Genomic DNA, 22,738 nt, shown 5'->3' with positions numbered 1-22,738 from the left:
AACACTTTGTCCAGCTTCTGAGGTTTTGATTCGGGTCATGGATCATCTCACTCTTGGAAGCATGTTGTTTCTGTCTCACATGAAGCTGGCCTAGGCTTGGGGCTCAACCCCTTTTTCTTATCCTCCCCACTACCTTCTACTCCCAGAAAACAACAAACAAAACAAGAACATTCTTACAAGGTCACTGTGTACAGAGCAAAAAAATAAAAAGTCAAAGGTTTGGAGTGATGGGAGGGAATACACATCACAGATATGCCAACAACTTCCTAGTCAAGTATTGCATGTGGAGGTTCTGAAAAAGTCCCACTTCCATTTCTAAACTAGGTTCTCATTCTCCCAGTGGATCACTTATTTGTCTTTTCTCTCCTCTGACTTTTCTTCTTAAAAAGAAGGAAAGATTCTCCTAAGTTGTCAGTCTGAGTGACTTCGTTTTCTTTAGGCTGTACCTTCAAAGTCAGCTCCACACTTTTGTGCATATTGAAATCTTGGCCTAATTGTTAAGTTCAGGCAAGAGATAATAGTGGCTCAGATCACAGCAGTGGAGATAATGAGAAGAGGTCAGGTTCTGGGGACATTTGGAAGGTAGAGCCAACAGACTTGTTCATGTCTTAAATAAAGTCTATGAGAAGAAGATATTCCAAGGTTTTCAGCCCAAGCAACTGGAGAGATGAGTTGGCATGAATCGAGATGAGGAGGCTGTGAGGAGGCAGGTTTCAGATGGCAGGATCAGGAATTCAGCTTTGCCCATGAGAAATTTAATGTCTATTTTTATATTCAAGTGGAGATGTCCACCAGGCAGTCACATGGTCTGAGCTCAGGTCACAGCTAGAGACTTAAAATTTGAGGAGTCACAGTGAAGTTGACTTCATTCCATTCTCTTTGTTATAACATACATCACATATACAACTTATATTCTCATATATGTATATACACACAGACACACACATGCACACATAGTTGACCTTGAATAACATGGGTTTGAACTGTGCAGGTCCACTTATTTGCAGATTCTTTTCAATAAATACCACAGTACTGCATGATCTGCAGTTGGTTGAATCCATGGATGTGGGACTGCAGATACAGGGGGCCAACTATGGCACTTGAGCATCCATGGATTTTGGTATCTGTGGAAGGTCCTGAAGTCAATCCTCTGTGGATGCAGAGGAATGACTGTGTGTGTGTGTGTGTGTGTGTGTGTATAATTTCTCTCCAAAAAATCTACTTCTAAATATTCTCTCACAAAACTGTTATAACAGTAGGACACAGACAACCACATAGACTTTCAGTCTCTTCCCAAAGGGAGATAACCCAAGTTAAATGCAGGCACTGTATCCAGAGTTGATAATAAGAGAGTTTTTTTTCCTGGAGTCTGGAGGAAACCTATGGACTATTCCAAGTAAGATAGCAGGTTAAACTCCTGAGTCTAATTTTTCTTCCCTTTGAAACCTGGAGGCCCTACCCCAACTCTGCTCCACAGTCACTGCCCTTCCCAGGCCACCATCTGTCTACAGAGGGAAAACAAGCTCTCTGGGCTGAAGGACAGCAGCCACTATGAGGTGTGGCTACTCTACTGAAGGTGGAAATTGAGCTCCATTAAATAGAGTTCCCTGCCCTACTCACTCAGAAATCTCTGGAAGCCAGTCCCTTACTCTGCTAGCTGGAGTTTGAAAAGCTCTTCCTTGTAGAATCTGACCAGCTCAAGACAAGAGATGTCAAGACACTGACCTGGGGAGACCTTCAGCCAGCCTTCCCAGGGCTTCTGCTGGCCTTTGGGAGGCCATTGTGTGAACTGGAAAAAGACGTTCCCTCTGGGCAAATGTAGCTTTGCTAACATCAGACTTGAAAAGCAGATCACACCTTTGTGGGAACAAAAAGGCATCCTTTCTTTCAAGAAGACCCAGCCCCTGACCAGGTTCATAACTTGGTATATAAGTGAGGGCTGCATTTCCGATCCCTTCAGTCTGGCATCTTCATAAAGAGCAGAGCTGTGAGTGGCCCTGAGACCATTCAGATCACCCTGCAGTAAAGCGCAAAGCCAACAAGCCCCATCTAGGTGTTAAAAATTCCCAGTCGTCCAATGAGTAACTGATGTCTATCTAAAGGTTGTCTTGAACCTGTAAGATGGAGACTGAAACAGACAGAAACAAACAAAAAACCAAAAATCAATCCTTGGAAGAAACAGAGTGCAGCACAAAGAAGAAAAAATTAATATCCTCAGAGTGATATAAGATGTATTGCATCCATCCAGAACAGGACTCTTAAAAAAAGAACATTTAGGATGCACAAATTCAGTAGAAGAGTTGGAAAATGAAGTTGAAGAAATCTCTCAGAAAGCAGAGCAAAAAGATGAAGAGGTGAAAATAGGAAAGGTAAGAAAACATTAGACAACCGTGTCACTGTGGAGTACGGGCTCCAAGAGGAGACAACTGAGAGCGTGGGAAGGAGGAGATGGAGTGAGGTTATTCAAGAGGACTTCCTGGCGGTGAAGTGCACGGATGGCTGGGCTAGAAGGGCCCATCGAGCACCCTGCATATGGCAGGTAAAACTGGGCACGGCGTGCAGCTCTGTAAAACGTCAGAACGCTAAGCACGTGCACGCACACGCACACACAGACACACACACACACACACACACACACACACACGATTCTGTAATCTTCAGAAGAGAAGGAGCGGCGGGGGGAGGGGGGAGAGACAGAGCCTGCACAGAACCAAGCATCAGGAATCACTCTAGACTCCGCAACAGTCACTGAAAGCAAGAAAAAAAAAATGGAGCATTGCCTTCAAAACTCTTCCAACTTCTCAAAAATTACTTCCAACCTAGAATTCTATACCCAGGCAAACTGTAAAATCAAGAATGAGAGAAGACATGTAAATCTTAAGAGGCTGACTTTCTTTGCACATTTTCCAATAAACCCCTAAAGGATATTATTATCCTTTTAATACACTTAAACCTTCAAATAGAACATTGACAAGCTCAGTTCACATTCTGACTCATAGTTGGTCTTGTCTTCACCACATGTTGATGAATTTCTAGATCATTTTACCCCAAGAAAATGTTCTCTGAGCTACTAAGAACCAGAGGAGAGCCATAGTGCAACCCAAAGCAGAAATGCAGAGCAGTCTGTTCCTTCCTCCGTGCTTCTGTAGGACCCGCAGTCCCTGGTCCATATGACAGCCGCCAGAAGCCCCGAGTGCTGTGAACCCTGTCTCCCGGGGCTCCCCTGTTTCTCCAGAAGAGACTCTTGGAACCTATGACAGAAGCAGGACTTGACAGGGACTCAGAGACCATGTCCCACTGGCCTTCTCCTGAGGGCCTCTTCCCCTTCTGGGAGGCCCCCTCACACATGACTCAGCCTCCAGTGCCCAGCAGCCTGACCCCTTCACAAGAGGGTCAGCCGTGCCAGCCAGTACTGGACACGTTTTGTCACTGTCACTTGTTACCAGGGTCACGATGAGTGTATGGCACCTAAAGTGTGTTTTCTATTGGAGTAATAACAGCTAACAACTAGGGAGCAGTTACTATGAGCCAGGCCTTGCTTTAAAAACCTTAAAAATATAACTTTGCCTCCTTTTCAGAGGTATTACAGATAATACTAAACACGGGATTACCACAGCTGGCCTCCCCACGCACATTCCCCTCCGTCTTACCACGTAGTTATTGTACCTCTTCCCAGCTCATCCTTGCCTTCCTCTGGGAGCAGCTATGGGCTGAACACTGATCTTTTTCTGATCAGATCTTGTAAAGGTCAGGCTGGAAGAGACGAACATTAATGATTAAAAATATTATCAATTTATTTCACTTCTCTGTGGTCTTCTCCACATTCTTTCCCTTAGATTGAGTTTTTCTTTTTTTTTACTTCAGCATCTTCCAATCCAATAGGAAGAACAAGAATACTTGACTGAAAATGCATCTGAGTTCTGATCAACCTTGCAAATGAGTTTATAGGATAATCTTTTCGCAAGAGGAAGGTAGTTTTGTTCAGTTACCCTAATAACATTGGAGGTGTGGGTGGGATCTGTTTTTTAATAATATAAATTAATAACTTACACTGTTTAGCCCTACCATTCTGTGAATATTTAAAATTCCACTGACCACTTCCATATTTATCCAACTTCTATTTCCCATTGCAAATATATTCCAGCTCCAAGGCATTTATTGCATTTTAATTCTCCACTTCATGCCTCTGTTGATCCATGGGGGTCTGATCTCCTTCTGGACTAGAGACTGGCTCAGGAGGAAACCCTAATTTCAATAGGAATTGATCCGTGTATTTTGATGAACACAGAGTTGGCTTAGTGCTACATCCTTGCCTTATGTTTTGTTCACTTAACAGGACACCACAAGCCTCCTGTTAACATACTGATTTTCAATATAATTAGACCAAAATGGGTTATTTGGATCAGTCCAATTGAAACTCTAGCAGAGAAGGTGAGCGGACAGTCAATTTTATTTTAATCTCTCTACTCAACAGCAAACAACCTTCAATTCCAGGTAACAACAGCAGTAACAAAGATGGTCACTTATAAGCATGGAGTCCAAGCACTTTCCAGTCATCATTTCATGGAGCCCCCACATCTATCCTACTAAAAAGGCACTGCTGAGAATCCTAATTTTACTGATAAGAATACTGCGGCTCAGGGAGAGTTACCCCAGGTCATGCACAGCGAGGAGAAGCCAGGACACAAACCCAGACTGTCTGAAGCCAGAGTGTGAGCTCACAGCCACTGCACTCCAGAATCCATGAGAGCATCCACGTGTCTCTCTTATTCCAGCCTTACTTACCCTATCATTTCTGTAGCACGCGGATCCAGGAGACCCCCGTCCGCACAGATAGTCTTTGTATTTGATAGGAATCAAAACTGAAGAGCAGCTTGAGGCCATTCCACGTGACACCAGGAGCTTCTGCCCAGGGCATGCGGAGACTTGCTGCCTCCTCTCCTCTAGTGGGGAGCGCAGAGCGGGCTTCCAGCAGCTCCTGACCAGCCAGTAATCAAGTCATTCTCTGTTCCTAGCCCTCTTCAGAAGAAGGTTGTTAGGGCTCTTTCTGTTAAATATCCCATTCCTGCCTCCCAGTACTCCAGACCCAACACTCTAGTCTCCTGTGTGTGTCTCGGCACAAAAGCTCCCTAGTGGAAGGCTAATGGAAAGACACTTGGAAGGAAAACCAGAGGACAGACCTACTCCGGGGTGAACAACATATACAGGTGAGGCACTAGATGGAACCAGCAGACCACCTCCCAAGCCCTGTGGGCGTAGACCTCGGAACACGTACTCCTGTCACCCAGAGGCAGGCAGACACCAGGAGAAGGCAAGGACCTTGATTCACTCCCCGACCAAACAGAATCAAAGGTTTTGCCCTAACCAGCAAATGCAAGATGTGTTTTGAGGCCCACAACACTGGGGAGCTGCCACATGAAATGAATTACCAAGGCTCAGAGTCGGGATGGGGAGAAACATCTGGGACTCCCTGCAGCAGAGGCCAGCCAACCTGGACAACCGGGAAGCCACAGTGCAGGGCGGACGCAGTCATGAAGGCACTGCTTCTTCCCGGGTCGTGCAAACCTCACCTCGATGTCTGGGAAACAAGGGATCCTTCAAATCAGCTCTGGGACCTCCAGATCTTTCTGGAAAACCCACTAAGCTTGGTGTGCACGCAGGTATTTCAGTGTTCCTCCGGCTCTAATGAAAACTCCTATTTCCAGTCTGGGTTCGCCCAAACAATGTCGAGTCAAACCACAAGAAAATCTGTTATCACTCAAATTGGTACATACTTTTCACAAAACCGAAACATTATATAAAGTCATGAACTGTTAGATATAAAAGTAGAAATTGGATGCAGACACCGAGTCCCTTGCTACCTCCGTCTCACCTTCCAGGGTGTGTGAAGCTTGGGTCACAGCTGCATTCTGAGGGCACGTGCCTTGTGATCAAAGCCTTTGCCACTGGAGGAAGTTATTCATGCGAGCCTGACCCACAGTCCACTCTCCCTGCCCCTCCCCACGTTCTCATTCACGCCAACATTGTAAAAAGTTATGTGTTTGAATGACGTTTTAAAGCGCTCTGTGCAATTAACTTCTAAAACAAGGGAGCTGGTTTTCCTTCAGTGTGTATATGAAACTCCCAATAAATTTAAGGTCTCTGGGTGTGTTTGGGGGAGGGGCAGGATTAAAAAGAGGAGAGTTTTTGGAAGGAACGAATACTTCAAAAAGGTAAACCTGAGGTGTTTTTCCTCCTTATAAGGTTTTTAATGTTTTCATGGTTGGAAAAAGTGTACAGATCAAAAAAATATATATACTGGAAAAAAATGCATACCAGTTCCATAATCATTTGTGCCCAGTTTGCATCTTGCCTTTCTAAGAAAAGTAGTTCTTTTAAGCAATTATTGCAAAGTATCACAAACCACTTTCCCTTGCCATGTGTGTGATCTGAAAACACACTGATTCTCGCTTTCTGTGAGCCGCCCCTCAAATGCAGGATTTTGCACTAAGTTTCCATTGTGTGGTTGTTTATAGTCATTTTAAAGCATTCCTCTGAGTGCCCTAGTTTGCTTGTGAAGCTATTAAGAAAAATAAAAGCATATATTTCTGAACCTGACTCCAAACTAAGACATATGCAGAGCGTGGTTTGGGAAAACAGCACAACCTTATTTGATTTGTAAAGCAGCACTAGCCACACTGCTTCTGGGTGCATTAACAATGCAATGAGTAGCATTCATTGACAGCAAAATAAAGTTTAGGAAAAATAAATTTGGAGAGAGCAGCCCCAACAGAGGGTCCTTAGGAGTGCCTCTCAAGTATCAAGCCATTCATTTTCCTTGAGCACGCAGACAATTTTACACTTCCAACTCTGTACCCTTGATTGAGAATGTTCCTGGCTACAGAAAATGGCCAGAGCAGGACAAAATTAACCAATAAAGAATAAATCACAGTGTCTGGCACACAGTAAGCTTGGTAGCTAATAAAATCATTTCACGTTGTACAAACGTTAGGTAACCAGTGGCCTGAGGCCAGTGAGTCACTGAAGCTATGTTTAAGGAAGAAACTCTCACTGCCCACCACACTTACCTTTCTAAGCCATACTTTTGTCCTCTCATCTATTTTTAAAACTCTCATCCTTGCCTATATAGTCATTTAAAATACTAGACTGCTGGGCTCCACTGATCAAGTTTTGAGGACAAACATTCACTAACCACCAATATGGGACATAGAAGAAAACCTCGTGGTCAATGCAGGAAACTTGGGCAAAATTAATTCCCCAAAAGTAGTAGTCCTTTTAATGCACTCAGGTCTAGAAGTTAGGTAACAGACAAAGTCGTTGACGGAGTTGAGTCATAAAAGGCGCTGGTGCTGATTAAACATCATGTTCTAACATAAAGCACGTGACTGCACAGCCCACGCTCTTCCCAGCAGCCCTCTCTGGCCGACTCTTAGAACGGCCAACATGCCACAGGCTCTCTGTCAAAAGAGCAGATGCCAACAGCATGCCAGACATCGTGCCTAGTACATTTCACACTCACCGTTCATTGGTTTATGTGATGTGAAATTACGTAACTGGCATCAAGGGTTTGGGATAAAGGCATCTGAATCTTGGAAAGCTGGAGGGGGACTGCAGAACAACAACCAGGTCTGAGGGAGAGTATGGGCAAGACACAGGTTCATTTGGGGCAGGCATCTGGCCAAGGGGCTGCTTTCCAAGGGAGCCATGCGAGGCGATGCTGGCGGCAACGGCTGATGCCAAATGAAGCCTGGGCCGTTGGTACCCATGGAGGTCAACTAGAGATGAGGTGGGGCCTGGAGCAAGTGCTGACAGGGACAGACTGACCGCGGGGTCAAAATCCCTGCTTCCTCATTCCTCCCGAACTAACCAGGGCTGGGCTCCAGGGAATAAATGCCAGAACCAGACCTCAGGACTGGTGAAGTCATCACCGTGATAATGAATAGCATTTATGGAGCACTCACTGTGTCCTGGGCCCTGGGTTTATGGGATTCAAATGCGCAATCCTTATGAAGCCAGGCTCCTCATGGTCCACTCGTGGCGGGGACATGCAGCCCGAGACACAGAAGCCTGGCCACCAAGGAGCAACTGAAAGGAACTGTAATCCTTGCTTCACTCTTGCAGATGGGGAGCACAGTCATGCAGTTAAGCTCTTCAGAATCTCTTATCTTGTTCCACTCGGTGTGGCTGTCTCTCTCTGAAGCTGCTCCGAAAACAACCCCCCATGCCAACCTCTCCAAACTCTCCCTTCAAAGCAGGGTGGAAGTTCTTCCCTCTCTCCGCCTTCCTCCTCTCCTTCCCCACCTGTTGTTTTCCTCTCTCCCACAAGGAACCCTCTGCCCTTTCTGGTGTAATCTCCACACCTGGGTCTTGGGGCTTCTCCAGTTTTCCCTCTCACACACTGTGTACCTGGGTCCATACAGGACTCAGGGAACAGTCAGACAAAATGGCAAGAGGGGCTGGGAGAGCGGGTATCCAAAGATCCAAAGACAGAAAGAGTGTGGAAATATAGATGTTCACGTACTTTTTAAAGGAGTGTATTGTCTCATTCATCCTCACGATGACCCTCAGAGGTAGGTGATCCTGTTAAATGTGCGAGAAGGCAGAACTAAGAGGTTTGGTAACTCAGCCAATCAGTGGAAGAGTCAGGACACAAATCCTAGGAGCTGTGACCCAAAGCCCACGCCCTTGACTACTGTTTGGAGCTGCCTTTTCTACAAAGGAGCTGAACAGCATAAGGCGGCTCTATCATTCCTCACTCAGAGAGTTGGGGCTCACAGCTAGAGCTCCATTTCACCCCTTCCCAGATCTGAAAAATCAACAACAAAACCTATCAAAGGAGAGATGGGGACCAGAGCAGAAGCGAGGCTGGCTGGCCCTGCGAGGCAGGCTTTAGGTGAACTCTCTGTAGCTGGCAATCTATTTTCCTCCAGTTTCCTGAACAACATATCTAGGGCAGTTGGACACCAGATTATTTCTCCACCCCATTTGCTTGTGTGAATTAAGCTTCTAATGTAGCATCAGGTGCCCTAATCCAGGGCCCAGAAGCAGCCCCGAAAGTGGGGACCAAAGTGTGTGAAGATCACCGACAATGAAGAGGCCAAGGGGCTGAGAAGCCAGACAGCCTTCATTACAGCCCGACCAAGGTCTTCTCATGTACAACCTTCTAAATGTTTCATATTTTTGCTTTCTGAGCTGACTCATTATTCTACCTGGAATGGCTGTTTCTGTGTGCTGTGAGATTACCATTTCTAGTTTCCTCTGTTTGGATAACCACCTGTCCTTGGGCAATTGTTGAAGAGTTTAGTCCTTAAATATCCCTTGAAGCCATTCCTTCCATGCTGTTCCTGGTTGCTGCTTTACTCAGTCCTTACCACCTCTGGCCCGAAGTACTGCAGCGCCCATCAGTCTGCCCTCCACAGTCCGTATTCTATTAAGTTGTCATAAAAGTTACCTTTTAAAATACAAATGTGGAACTCTTGGAAACCACGATCTTTTTATTGTTCCTGTAGCTGTGCCTTTTCCAGAAGGTCATTTGGTTGGAATCGTACAGTTTGTAGACTTTTCAGACTGGCTTCTTTCATTTAGTGATCTGTCTTTTAAGTTTCCAGGGGTTTGGGGAGAGGGAGGGAGGGAGGAATGAATAGATGGAGCACAAGGGATTTTTAGGGCAATGAAATTATTCTGTTTGATACTATAGTGGTGGCTACATGTTATTACACATTTGTCAAAACCCACAGAATGTACAATATCAAGAGTGAGCCCTAATGTAAACTGTGGACTTTGGTTGATAATAATGTGCCCACGTTGGTTTGTCAATTGTACCAAATATGCCACACTGATGAGGGATGCTGAGGGTAGGGGAGTATTTATGTGTGGGTGGGGAGGGCTATGTGTGAACTCTCTGTATTTTCTGCTCAATTCTGCTGTGAACCTGAAACTGCTCTAAAAGAATAAAGTGTATTTAAAAAATAAATAAATAAAAATAAAAAATAAAATACAAATATGACCATGCCACTCTCCTGATTAAAATGCTTAAATAACTTCCTTTTATTACTTACAGAATAAAAGCCAAAATCCTAAGCCTGTCATATTTAAGAAGTTTCACAATATTTTTCTTAACAATATTTCTTGCTTATCAAGACATCCTTATTCTATGACATTATCTACATTTGTCCTCAAATGCTACTGCATGAAAAATACAATTCAAATTAAATTTTATATCTTTCATGAGAACTGTTAGAAGCATAACTGGTAGGTTTTTTAAAGTTAGAATTCATTTATTTGATATTTATTTGGCAACTATTGTGTATCAGGCACTCTATGGATTGTAAGTTTCTTCTTGAGTTTACAATCTAAGGGACAGAAAGCATTCATCCAAATTTCTGTGGAAAAGAAGAATATCAGTGTAGCAACAGACATTTGAGTAAATGGCTCTCAGAGTCCTGATGAGGGAGAAAAGGCATTTCATTTGACAGAAATCAGTGGAGTCTTTGTAGATGAGTTAACTGGGTCATGAAAGGTGGATAAAATTTAGAAAGAGAAGGAGATGGGAGGGCATCTTTGGTAGAGGGATGGCATCAATCAACACAAAAGAAGAGGGGAAGCATGACCTTGTGGACTTTGGGGCACAGGATGGAACAGGAGAAAGATGAATGGCTAGAAAAGTAAGCTGAGGCCAGAGCTCAGAAATTCTTTAAGGGCAGGTAAGCAGACTGGGCTCTAGTTAGCTGGCATTGGAGTCAGTGAAAGTCTCTATTAAGGGAACGATATAATTGGGTTGTGGCATGATTGGGTGGACTGGAATGCAGAGCGATTAAATATAAGAGGATGCACCAAGAGCCTAAGCACGAGATGCTGTTGGCTTGTCCTGGGAAGCCGAAAAGCCACAAAAGATGCAAGAGAAATTTCAAAGCAGAATCCCTAGCAGTTAGATGACCAAAGAAAGTAGAGAGAAACAGGTCTAGTTTGGCTCCAAAAATGAAAAAGGTAAGAATTTCATGAGAAATTTCTGCATCTATAAGATAAAAGAAAATCATAGGAGCTGCTCTGTGTTCATATATGAACTGTAAGTGTAGGGAGAATGGTCTTATAGGACCAATCGCAAAGCATCACCAGTGTGATGAATGGGACTGGACGAGGGTTAAGAGGAGCTTTTAACTTTACCGATGTTGTTTGAATAGTTCACAATAATTGAGTAGTTTTCCTATTTGTGTTAATGCATGCTAAATAATATTAAGTAATAATACATTAAAAAAAAAAAGAAATTCTTGCATCTGATTAAGTTCCATTTATACAGGCATTTGCCTCAGTGGAATTTCTTGAACTTTTTTTGTGACTTTAAAAAATATGTCCAAAGTATCATTGTTTTCATAGCCTAACTGTACGTGTTTAGAGTAATGATTTCATTCTTATTTCCCTTGTCTTCCTCCTTCTCCATGTGTGACAGCTGCTGCTGGACATGATTGGGTCCTCTGACCACGATCTCCAGGAAGCCGCGGCTGGCTGCATATCCAACATTCGCAGGTTGGCTCTTGCTATAGACAAGGCGAGATACACTTACAACTCAAACAGACATTACAAGCTACCAAGTATTACACAACATAGAACATGTCACTCCCATGCCCAGGAACCCTAAATTGGGAAACATTTTGTAGCAAATCCTTTACAGACAGACAAATGTTTGCCTGAAAACACAGGAATTTAGAAATGCAAAGGATGCTGTTTATCCAAAACCTGCATGGGCATTTTTGTTCTATTTTAGGGATATGCCACGTAATCACCTGTAAAGCCAATTTATTTGTGATAATTTTCCAGGAATTGAGAATATATGTGTAGAGCACATATGTATATTTCAGGAATGCTTCTGTATTTCTGATGGTTTTAATAAAAGACATGGCCTTCCCAGTGTGCATTTTTATAGTCACTCATGAATGTCTTTAGAATTCCCTTTCTGTTAAACCAATCTAACTGTTCTGTCATTGTGGTTTTGTTTGTTTGATCACTTGCAACCCACGGGAGAGCTCTGAGGAAATGTGCTGATTTCACAAACTGTTATTAAATAGAACTTAGAGTTGAGCAGCTGGGCTCAGGACATCCTGAGGTCATTCCAAGTTTCTCTTAAATCCTATCAAACACCCGAGAAGACAGTGCAGAACCGTCACTGCACCAGAGAATGCAGATCACAAAAACATAAGCAATGAGTGAGATTTTCACTCTCGGGTTTCTAAAGCATAAACAATAAGATGTTTTATTTCCCTCACAGGATTCACCAACACTTTTATTGAAAGAATTAATTTATGCTGATGTAAGGATAATATTACTTCACAAAAAGTTGCTTTCAATTTCTGAACTTATTTTCAGCACACAAAGTACTTTTTAAAAAGTGGTTACAGAGGATTAATGGTACTTTATCAGGTTATAGAAACATTAGAAGCCACTTAAAAGAATCACATGTGTAACCTCGGTGTGCTGAAATGTTTGGGAACTAACCGTCCCCAGCATCTAAAACTAGTTAGGAAAAGAGCTTTGTATGCATCCGTAAACCGACAATCCCAGTTAATGCTTTTAAAGAGCAGGCTGCAAGGTTTTTTTGAAGAATATTATGCACTGTCATAATTTGGAGAAGATCATAAACTTAAGTGAATTAAATGTAAATAATTTGTATGAAATGAAAAGCCTGTACAGGATGAAAATTATACCAGTGATAGATTCTCTGATAAAAAGATAAGGCATTTCTGAGAATTCGAAGGTTTTGTAAAACACCATCTTTGCTGCTTTTCAAAGGGGGTTATAAAAGAGGATACTAGAAACAAGGAAACAGTATTAACGCTAATGAAGAACTGAATTCAAACAATAGTGTAAATCCTTTAACTTTCAATGGTAGGTTAAATGTTCTGATGTTCTAAATGGTTCTAATGTTAAAGTCATTGGCTAGCTGTGTTTCACTAACATTAAAAACATCTAGAAATCATGGATTATGACAGCTATAGAAAATGAATAAATACATTATTGCTATATTATTATTAAAAGGAAGCTTTCAACATCATTTTAAGATTTTTAAATATTCTTGGAATTAGTGGGTCCTGGGAGTGGGGAGAAGCAACAAACAAAGCAGAGCAGCAGCACAGAGAAAACTGGGTAAGCAGTGGAGAAGGACTGTTTGTTTCCCATGTGCTTGGTAGAAGCAAGCTGGGGCTTCCTCTGCATGATGAATAAATGCATGACACAAAAGCAACAGTGTCTTTTGAAAAGCAACTAAGCTCTGGAAACAGAAGGAAATTAACACGAAAATCATCTTGTGTATTTCTAAGATTTTTTTTTTTTTGTATATAATTCTTAAGTACCAGAAATGCAGTACACTTAGAGTAAACAAAAGAGAAGCTGAATTTAAAGGTCAGTTTTTGGCTTTGTGTGTGTGTGTGTGGGAAATGGCGTAACAGAAAACTCTGATCTTACTAGAAAAATGTCAAAAGCAGTGAGTGAAAACAGCCACAGCGATCAGAGAACAAACACGCAGAGCATCACACTGTTTCTTTGCTACTCCGTGCTCGGAAAGCACTCACTTTTTGGGGTGGGAGGGGGCATTACTTTTTGTGTAAGATTGTTTTGTGTTGTAATTATTTTCATGTTTAAAGCTGGCGACATTAATTCTTTCTCAGTTTTCAGTGACGAGGTTCTTTTCTAGGTTTTATTCCTCCCCAGGACATCCTGGCAATCCAATAGGTGCTCCATGACAGCGGGCTGTTTCAGTCTGGAAGGAGGTTAAGGTGGAAGGAATTTTAAACAGATATTCTTTGATCTTTCACTGTCTCTAGTTTGCAGGTTTCCTTTTAGAAATCCTAGCCACGATCATTCTGCTGTTTGCAGTCATTGCTCTTTCGTTGCTCTCAGGATGACTTGTGCTAAATTAACCTTTCTTTTTAAAGAAGGTGAAGGAGGGTTAGATTTCTTAGGAATGACACTGCAAAGCCTATTATTTTGATAGGTTTTGGTGTTATCATAATGCATCTCTAAGTCATTTGCACAGACTTGAAAGACAATGATTCAAAATATTTGGAAAATTTATTTCTGTTTAGGAAATTGAGAAATTCAGCAGTTGATAAACAGATAACCATCTAATGAGATTAGGTTAAAAACAATAAAGAAAATTTCATAGTCCAAATAACTGAAGATGTGTAATCTCATTCCATAGAAGACTTGGAATGGAATAGGCCATGTCCATTCTCATAATTCAGTGAAAACAAAAAGGAAACCCACTTATTGAGGAACTTCACTGCCTCAAATGCATTAAGTACCCCCCCAAACCCCTATGTTCTCTTCCTCAGTGAGAAAGGAGTAGAAAGAGAACCACATTTTATATGATGCTACCAAACGCTGGCACTGTCTCAGGTGCTTCCTACTCGTGATCTCACTGAAAAGACAGGAGAAGTGGTGAAAAAGCTAATCTCGTCTCATAGCAGGGTCTGTCCATAGACTACAAGCCTGTGGTTGCCGGGGGGGGAAGGGACAGACTGGGAGTTCAAAATTTGCAGATACTGACGGGCATATGCAGACTAGATAGACAAGACTATACTGTAGAGCACAGGGAAATATATACAAGAGCGTGTGGTAGCTCACAGTGAAAAGAATGCGACAATGAATACATGTATGTTCATGTATAACTGAAAAATTGTGCTCTGCACTGGAAAATGACACAGCATTGTAAACTGACTATAACTCAGTAAAAAAAAAAAAAAAAAAAAAAAAAAACTAGGGTCTATCTAAATGGGCACAATTGTTCTGCAGGGACAATTTGGCAATGCACACCCAAGGCTTTATAATTTTGTGAGCCTTCTGGGTGATGCCCAAAGGTTCATGTACACGAATGTTCACCACATCACTGTTTATAATAGCAAAAATGTTAGGGGGAAAACTGGTTGATTCAACTATGGTTCAACCACACCATGAAAACATATTGTAGAATAATAGTTAATGACATGGGAAGCTTTTCATAAGGTGTTGTCAAATTGGGAAGCAGGTTCTGACGCAGTGTATACATTGTGAGCATTAAAAAATGACACACACGTAGCTAGTCACAATGAAAGAAGACCCGATTTGCAAACACCAAACTCATTGTTCAAAGAAGTGGTCATTTCTAAACGGTGGAAGAAGAGTGATTTTTGTTGTCTCTTTTGCTTGTCTGTGTTTTCTAAGCTGTTTCACAATGAACATGAATTACTTTTCTTTAAATAAAAACACTTCCAGTGAATCTTACTTTTTTATTCTCTGGAAACTTCTAAGGCAGATATACTTCCTAATGGTAACTTTAAAAGCGAGATCTTCAGTTTACAAGTGGGAGACACAACCCATACATAAAATAAATGAGGTGGGGTTTTTTTTGTTTGTTTTTAACAAAATAAGAATGGTCGCTTCAACATCTACACACACTATAAAATAGTTTTAACCTGCAAAATACACATTTGTAATAGCTTCAACTACAACTAATAATAGTACAGTGCAATTGAAGCATACTGAAATAGCCCGTATGTAAATTCTGAACTTTGTTTTTTGTCTAAACAGCTGAATTCTACTCTAAGAGCATAGAAAGTAGAGAAATGAAAAAACTCAAAAGATCATTGATAGATTGCTTTATACAATATGGTTATTCTGAAAAGAAAAGAATGATTTTGAGCCATTCATTTGTTTATTATTATAGATGCCTGAGATTTACTAGTTCTCTTTATATATTCTGCTTGCATTAGTCCAATAGAAATACACCCCCAACCAATAAATGTAGTACAGTTTCACAGACTTCTGTTTTCCTTCAAAGCATCGTGTTTTTCTCCTTTGTGCTATTTTTTTCTGCTCTGATTGTTACATTAATTTCCTCTCATTCCAGCAATTGTTTTCCTGCTTTTTTCCCCTCAGTCTAGCTTTCAAGTCTCCAGCTTCTGCTCCCATTTTCTCTAACAAATAGTTATTACATTTTCTGACTCTTAAAATGTTTTATGCTTTAATTTCTATAAATGCAAGATGTAAAGTTAATAAATACTTCAATATGTTTCTGATGCACAACTGTCCTGGCTGACCTGAAGTCATATAACAGATGGAATCTTTATACTCCCAATCCATTATTTTCAAATTTTCAAGTAAAAGTAATTTATTCTTTATTTGCACCTGTCAAGACAAAAGGGAGCGTTTCTTTTGCCCGTTCATGCCACTCCAATTTATTAGCCGATAAAAGACATCCTTTGCAAATTATGTAATTGGCCCATGATGTTGAGAATTAAGATTTGCCATTAGTTTAGATTTATGTCCTAATTTATTTTCATGATTGAAAGTTATATTAGTGTGTATCAGTATGGTTCATATATATTCAGAATCCATAGCTAGTTAGCTTGCTCATAAAGAAAGACAATGTATCAAAAGGGAGTTCAGACAAGAAAGTGTTATAAATGCAAATCCTATTTCACTAATGGGAAAAAATATTGAACTTTGTCAATAGATTAGTTACGTTAGCAGTTACAAACCTAAATCCACTAGAGTAAATAAAGCAAGTAAGGTAAATGAGTGAAAAGAGCTAGATTAAAAAAAAAATACTGACACAATTGCCAATTGACTTTTAGCCTCCATGTCTGGGAGACAAAAGGGAGTGGTGGAGACTGTGGAGAAATGGAGAATGCATACAAATTACTACTCATCTCTAGCCAATTGTTGCCAGATCTTATAACTCTTCAAGAGAAATTCAGATTTTTATAAGCCATCTCCCAAATTTTAAGTATTGGCAATTATTTTGCCATAACAGAACACCACAGACAGATGTTTATTTTCTCCCAGTTCTAGAGGCTGGAAGTCCAAGGTCAAGGTGCCAACAGGTTGGTTTCTGGTGAGACCTCTTTCCTGGCTTGCAGACAGACACCTTGTCTCTGTGTGTTCAGTGTTCACACAGCCTTCCCTCTGTGCACACACAAAGAAATTAATCTTTGGTGTCTTTTCCTCTCATAAGGCCACTAGTCCTATGGGGTTAGGGCCCTACCCTTATGCCTCTTGCAATCTTAATTACCTCCTTCACAGGACTATCTCCAAATATAGCCACATTAAATATAGGGCTTCAAAATATGAATTTGGGTTGGGGGACACAGTCCATAATAGCAACCATGTAGAAAAAGTCAAAATGATTGTGTGAGCCAGATATGGCCTTGAGCTCACCAGTCTGCAATGTCAGCATCTTCATCTATTAGAACAAGAGTTTGTTTAAGGCCTGACATTGGTGTCCCTAAAGATGCCTGGAGCTAATCAATAGAAAGCCAAGGAAAATGATTTGTGACAAAGGGCACACACATGTCAAAACCATTTGGTCCACATAGAATCCTATTATGATGTCAGCACTACAAAATGCCAGCAGTGAACAGGCTGACTTCCCCAGAATCAGGCGGAAGCTTGGAAAAATTACTCTGAAGATGTAGGTAATCATAATTAAGTTTAGGGTCATAAAATAGCAGAGCTGGAGACATCTTTAGGGCCATCTTCCTGCCCTCAGCTAAGCGAGTATCAAAGCTGCTCAGGTCAGAGGCCTAGTTTCCTCCTAAGGTTCTCTAGGTATGTGCTTCCCATTCCCCCTCCATCAGATTGGACTAACCGGCCTATGAAGGTAAAAAGAGACTTGACAATTACTTTGAGGGATCCGAGCTTAATCCTACAGGCCAGTGTTCCCCAGACCTCCTGCATAAAACCAGTCTGGGGTGTCTGTTGAAATGCAGTGCCTCTGTCCCGCCCCCACCCTACTGATTCAGAATCTCTGGGAAGCCCAGAACCTGCAAACTTCCCGGACTATAGCCACTGGATTTTGAGCTTAGGGGAAAAAATATGTATACAAGGATTTCCTAAAAACTAATCTGGGAGGGGTACAATGAATAGAATATAGTAAAGAATGAGACTCATAAACAATCTGTTGTTCTGGGCCTCCTATAGAGGGTTAGGACTAGGGAATAGGATGAGAAGGGTATCAGAGCTGACAAAGTCTTAAAAGTAACAACGTTGGCCTCTTCTTACACCTTAGGAAAGGAGCCTGCAGTCATGAAATGAACTCCACCTCTGTGCTGTTATACCATGAACCACCCCACACACCTCTAGAACCTGCTGTCCAACAGAAACACAAGACGAGCCACTGCTTAATTTAAAATTTTCTGCTCAACATCACTAATCGTCAGGGAAATGCAAATCAAAACCATAACGAAACACCACCTCACACCCATCAGAATGGCTGTTATCAAAAAGACAAGAAAGAAGCGTTGGCAAGGAGGTCGAGAAAAGGGAACCCTCAGGCACTGCTGGCGCGAACATTAACTGGTGAAGCCACCATGAAAAGCTGTGTGGCGGCTCCTCAGAAAATTAAAACTAGAACTACCATGTGATCTAGCAATTCCACTCCTGTGTATTCATCTAAAGAAAGTGAAAATGCTAATCTGCAAAGATATACGCACCCCTTTGTACACTGCAGCATTATTTAAATAGCCAAGATATGTAAGCAGCCTAAGTGTTCATCAGTAGATGAATGGATAAAGAAAATGTGGTATAAATAAATACAATGGAATATTATTTAGCCATTATATATATATATATTCAGCCATCTGCTACAACATGGTTGGATTTTGAGGGCATTAAGCTAAGTGAAATCAGACAGAAAGATAAATACCATATGATCTCTCTTATATGTGGAATTAAAAAAAAAAAAGCAAAAAACCCCACAAAACCAAGCTCATAGATACAGAGAACAGTTCAGTGGTTGTCAGAGGCAAGGCGCTGAGGTGGGCAAAATGGATCAAACTTCAAAAGGTACAAACTATCAGCTATAAAACAAATCAGTCTTGGTTGGGGATGTGATGCACAACATGATTATAGTTAATAATAATGGACTGCACATCTGAAAGTTGCTAAGAGAGTAAATCTTAAAAGTTCTCATCACAAGAAAAAGAGTGTTTTTAACTATGTATGGTGACAGATGTTAAGTAGACTTATTGTGATTATTTCACAATATATACAAATATCAAAATATTATGTTGTACACACAAAACTAATATAATACTATATGTCAATTATACTTCAAAAACGAAAATACATGCATACACAAATAAAATAAAATTTTCTAGTAGCTATAATAAAAAAATAAAAAGAAAACAGGTGAAATTCATTTTAATATGCTTCATTTAACCAAGGGTAGCCCAAATATTAACATTTAAACATTTAATCAATATAAAAATGACTAGTGAGATATATTACATTTTTTCACTAAATCTTTGAAGTTGGTGTGTATTTTACACTTACAGCACAGTTCAGTTCAGACTAGCCACGTTTTAAGTGCTAGTCGCATATGGCCATGGCACTGGTACTGTGTCGGTTAAGTCTCAGTCTATCCACTTGGTCAAGTTAAAGGATTTCTTTTATCAATACTATTTCAATTTATGTGAGTTTTCATTATTCCTTTGGCTTGTGCCAGATCATCAGTCATATTGTCTCAGTGCTTTTCCCCGTCCTGACAGATCTCTGAGTCACGCTCTTTCTATTGGCATGATGGCTTTTTAAATTCAAATTTATATGAATTTCAAATGGAATTCACCCAGAAGACTCCAGTCAACTTTATATTTTGGGTACGGTTATTTTAAAATTTTTTTGTAGTAAAATACACCATATGTTTAAGTAACATAAAATCTAGCCATTTCTACCATTTTTTGTGTACAGCTTAATGGCATTAAGCACATTAACATTGTTGTGTGACCATCGCCACCATCCATCTCGAGAATATTTCATCTTCCCACGCTTAAACTCTGCATCCGTTAAACACTAACCCCTCAAGATCCCCTTCCTCCAGCCCCTGGTTACCACTTTCTGTCTCTATAAATTTGACGTCCCTAGGAACCTCATATGAGTGAAACCATACAATATTTGTCCCTTTGTGTCTGTTTTATTTCATTCAGCATGTTGTCTTCAAGGTTTATCCATGTTGAGTATGTGTCAGAATTTCCTTCCATTTCACGGGTCGGTAACACTTCACTGAATGCGTATGCCACATTTTGTTTATCTGTTCCTGCACTGGTGGGCATTTGGGTTGTTTCCATCATTTGGCTATTGTGAATAATGCTGCCATAAGCATGGGTTTACAAACGTGTATTCCAGGTCTTGCTTTCAATTCTCTTTGGTATACACCCAAGAGGGGAACAGCTGGCTTGGATACAATTATTTTTTAAGCCTAACAATTCAAATCTGTAAGAAGAAAAGGTAGTCTGGGCGCCTGCACCAGCAGAGTCACTGGACGTGAGACAGAGTCCACCAGAGTCTTCAGTGGGACTCTGTTAAGCTTTCCAACCGTTTCACAGTCACTGACTGACTCGCGGACAAAGAATCCCCTCAAGTGACTGCAGTCTGTTCAGTGTATTTTTAATTCTGAATGAGCCAAGTTCTCCTAGTGTGTGATTCAGTGAGTGCAAATTAGGCATTTAAGAAGGTATAGTCATACTTTTGGAAAATAATTAAGGTCTTATAACTGTGCCACTAATAGTACCAAAATGGTCTAAAAAAATGCACATAACTCTCGTAAGTTCCACTGGGTATTTAAGCTTGTGCTAAAAGGCAAACGTGAGTTTTCTGCAACTCCGGTGTACAATCCAGCACTTCTAGAGAGAAAACAAGGCTGAAGGTCTCTGAAAAGTTCATGCCAGAGCCGTGAGAACTATGCCTAGGGTGGGAGCTGTCATGAGAATGTGGTCAGTTTGCACTGTGGACTGGACATGGCCCAAATGTACATGCAGACAGGTGCACAGAGATGGTGAGACCAGTTCCCGGGCAGCCTGCAGATGCCTCTGTCTGCTTCTGCACAGTCCTCCCCTCCAGCTCTCCATGCCTCCACGGCAGAGAAATGGTGGCCCCAACCAAACCCTGCCTCACTCGAATGCTGTGCACTCGTGAGGAGGATGTCATGGCTGGACCTGGATTTGGCTTTGAAGGACATGTGTTGCTTTTTTCAGCTCTGACAGTCCTTCCTGATCTTCACTCAAGAGCTGTGAAACATTATGGGGCCACCTTCACTATTTTGTTCCTGTTTTGAAGCAATCAGCTGGTGATGCTGAGTTAAAACAGAAGACAGGTGGCCACACGGTAATCTCGGAGGTCGATTTCTGTGGATTATTCTCTTAACTGGAGCATAATACATGCTAAAACAACAAAGTCAAGGGTGTGAAGGAAAGGCGAGTCTTTTCTTCCCTGCCTAGGAGTGTCGTGAATGGGGGAGACAGATGTGCTCCAGCCGAGATCATGGTCCACCTCCTCCAGGCTCTGCAGACTCTGCTCAGGGGCTCAAAGGTGCTCAAATGGACCTTCCCTCCACTCTGGATGGTGGGGATTTCATCTGAGGGGATGATATGGTTAATAATCTACTTCGAAAGGATATTTCCTTATACCCTTTAAGCAGAGGGCTGATATTTCAGAGAAAGAATGAAGAATTCCTTATGAGCATTAAAAACCCTTAATTTATTCTTTAAAAAATAAAAACCCCAGCTCTGTTGAGGTTTAACTGATGTACAAAGAACTGCACACTTTTAACACGCACAATTTGACAAGTCTGGACATACCAAACCGGTCACACTAGCACCACAGTCAAGGTAACAGGCATATCAACACCTCCAGGCGTTTGCTCATCACTTTTGTGTATGTGTGTCTGTGCGGGGGTGAGGGGGCACTTAACAGGAGACCCACCCTCAGAAGTGGGAAGTGCACATCGCTGTTAACTGCAGGCACTGTGGTGCGCAGCAGAACTCTAGAACTTATCTGTGCAGCATCACTGAAACTCCATACCCACTGAGCATCTATCTCCCCATTCTCCCACCCCCAGCCCCTGGCAACCACTACTGTGCTCTCTGCTTCTACGAGTCTGACTAGTTTAGATAACCTCCCGGAAGTGGAATCATGCAGTATCTGTGCTCCTGGGACAGACTTATGTCACTTAGCACAACACCCTCCAGGAGAAACCCTTCCATCTATTCTGACATTATCAGCTATAGCCCTGGCCCTTCTGCTCAGAGACCAGGGGAACCGAAAGGAGTGTCTTAGATTCCCTTTCTTTCAAAGAAGACCTTAGTATTCAAATTTCCACCTACCTCCCCAGTTTTCACTCTCATTATTCTCCTTCAAATATATTCTACATGCACTCTGGTCAAAAAAAAATCACATGCATTCACTCAGATGTGCAAAAATTTATGTAACTTCCTTACATTTTCACTTGTCTTTCCACTGATGGTTGACTTTACAAATTAAAATTGGTTTAGCATCTCTTGGTTTAAAACAGATCTTTTGGCTTCTTCGTGGTGATCATTTCATAATTATATTTATATGAAGCTGTCACACTGCACACCTTAAATATATACAATTTTTTAAACATTTTACAATGCTGTGTCAAATTCCAGTATACAGCATCATTTTTCAGTTATACATGAATATATATATTCATTGTCACATTTTTTTCTGTGAGCTACCATAAGATCTTGCATATATTTCCCTGTGCTATACAGTATAATCTTGTTAATCTATTCTACATTTTGAAATCCCAGTCTGTCCCTTCCCCTCCCCTGTCCCCCTGGCAACCACAAGTTTGTATTCTATGTCTATGAGTCTGTTTCTGTTATGTATTTATGTTTTGTTTTGTTTTGTTTTGTTTTTTAGATTGCACATATGAGCAATCTCATATGGTATTTTTCTTTCTCTTTCTGGC

At 41.3% G+C, this 22,738-nt stretch overlaps 1 protein-coding gene across 2 annotated transcripts in view; it reads left to right on the top strand.

Annotated features, from left to right (window-relative positions):
• Window positions 1–18,543, top strand: part of ARMC4 (armadillo repeat containing 4) — a 141,271-nt gene extending 122,728 nt beyond the window's left edge. The window contains exons 15-16 of one of the 2 annotated variants that reach the window (XM_032473528.1): window positions 11,447–11,523; window positions 18,038–18,543. In XM_032473528.1, coding sequence (XP_032329419.1) covers window positions 11,447–11,523; window positions 18,038–18,158 — 198 coding nt within the window. In that variant the 3' untranslated portion in view covers window positions 18,159–18,543. Of the gene's footprint in view, window positions 1–11,446; window positions 11,997–18,037 lie in introns of those variants that run through there. The other variant, XM_032473529.1, reaches the window with a different exon arrangement.
• The last annotated feature ends 4,195 nt before the right edge of the window (window positions 18,544–22,738 follow it).

The sequence above is a fragment of the Camelus ferus genome, chromosome 35 (genome assembly GCF_009834535.1).
Source record: "Camelus ferus isolate YT-003-E chromosome 35, BCGSAC_Cfer_1.0, whole genome shotgun sequence".
NCBI lineage: Eukaryota > Metazoa > Chordata > Mammalia > Artiodactyla > Camelidae > Camelus > Camelus ferus.
This window is presented reverse-complemented; position numbering and strand designations above follow the sequence as displayed.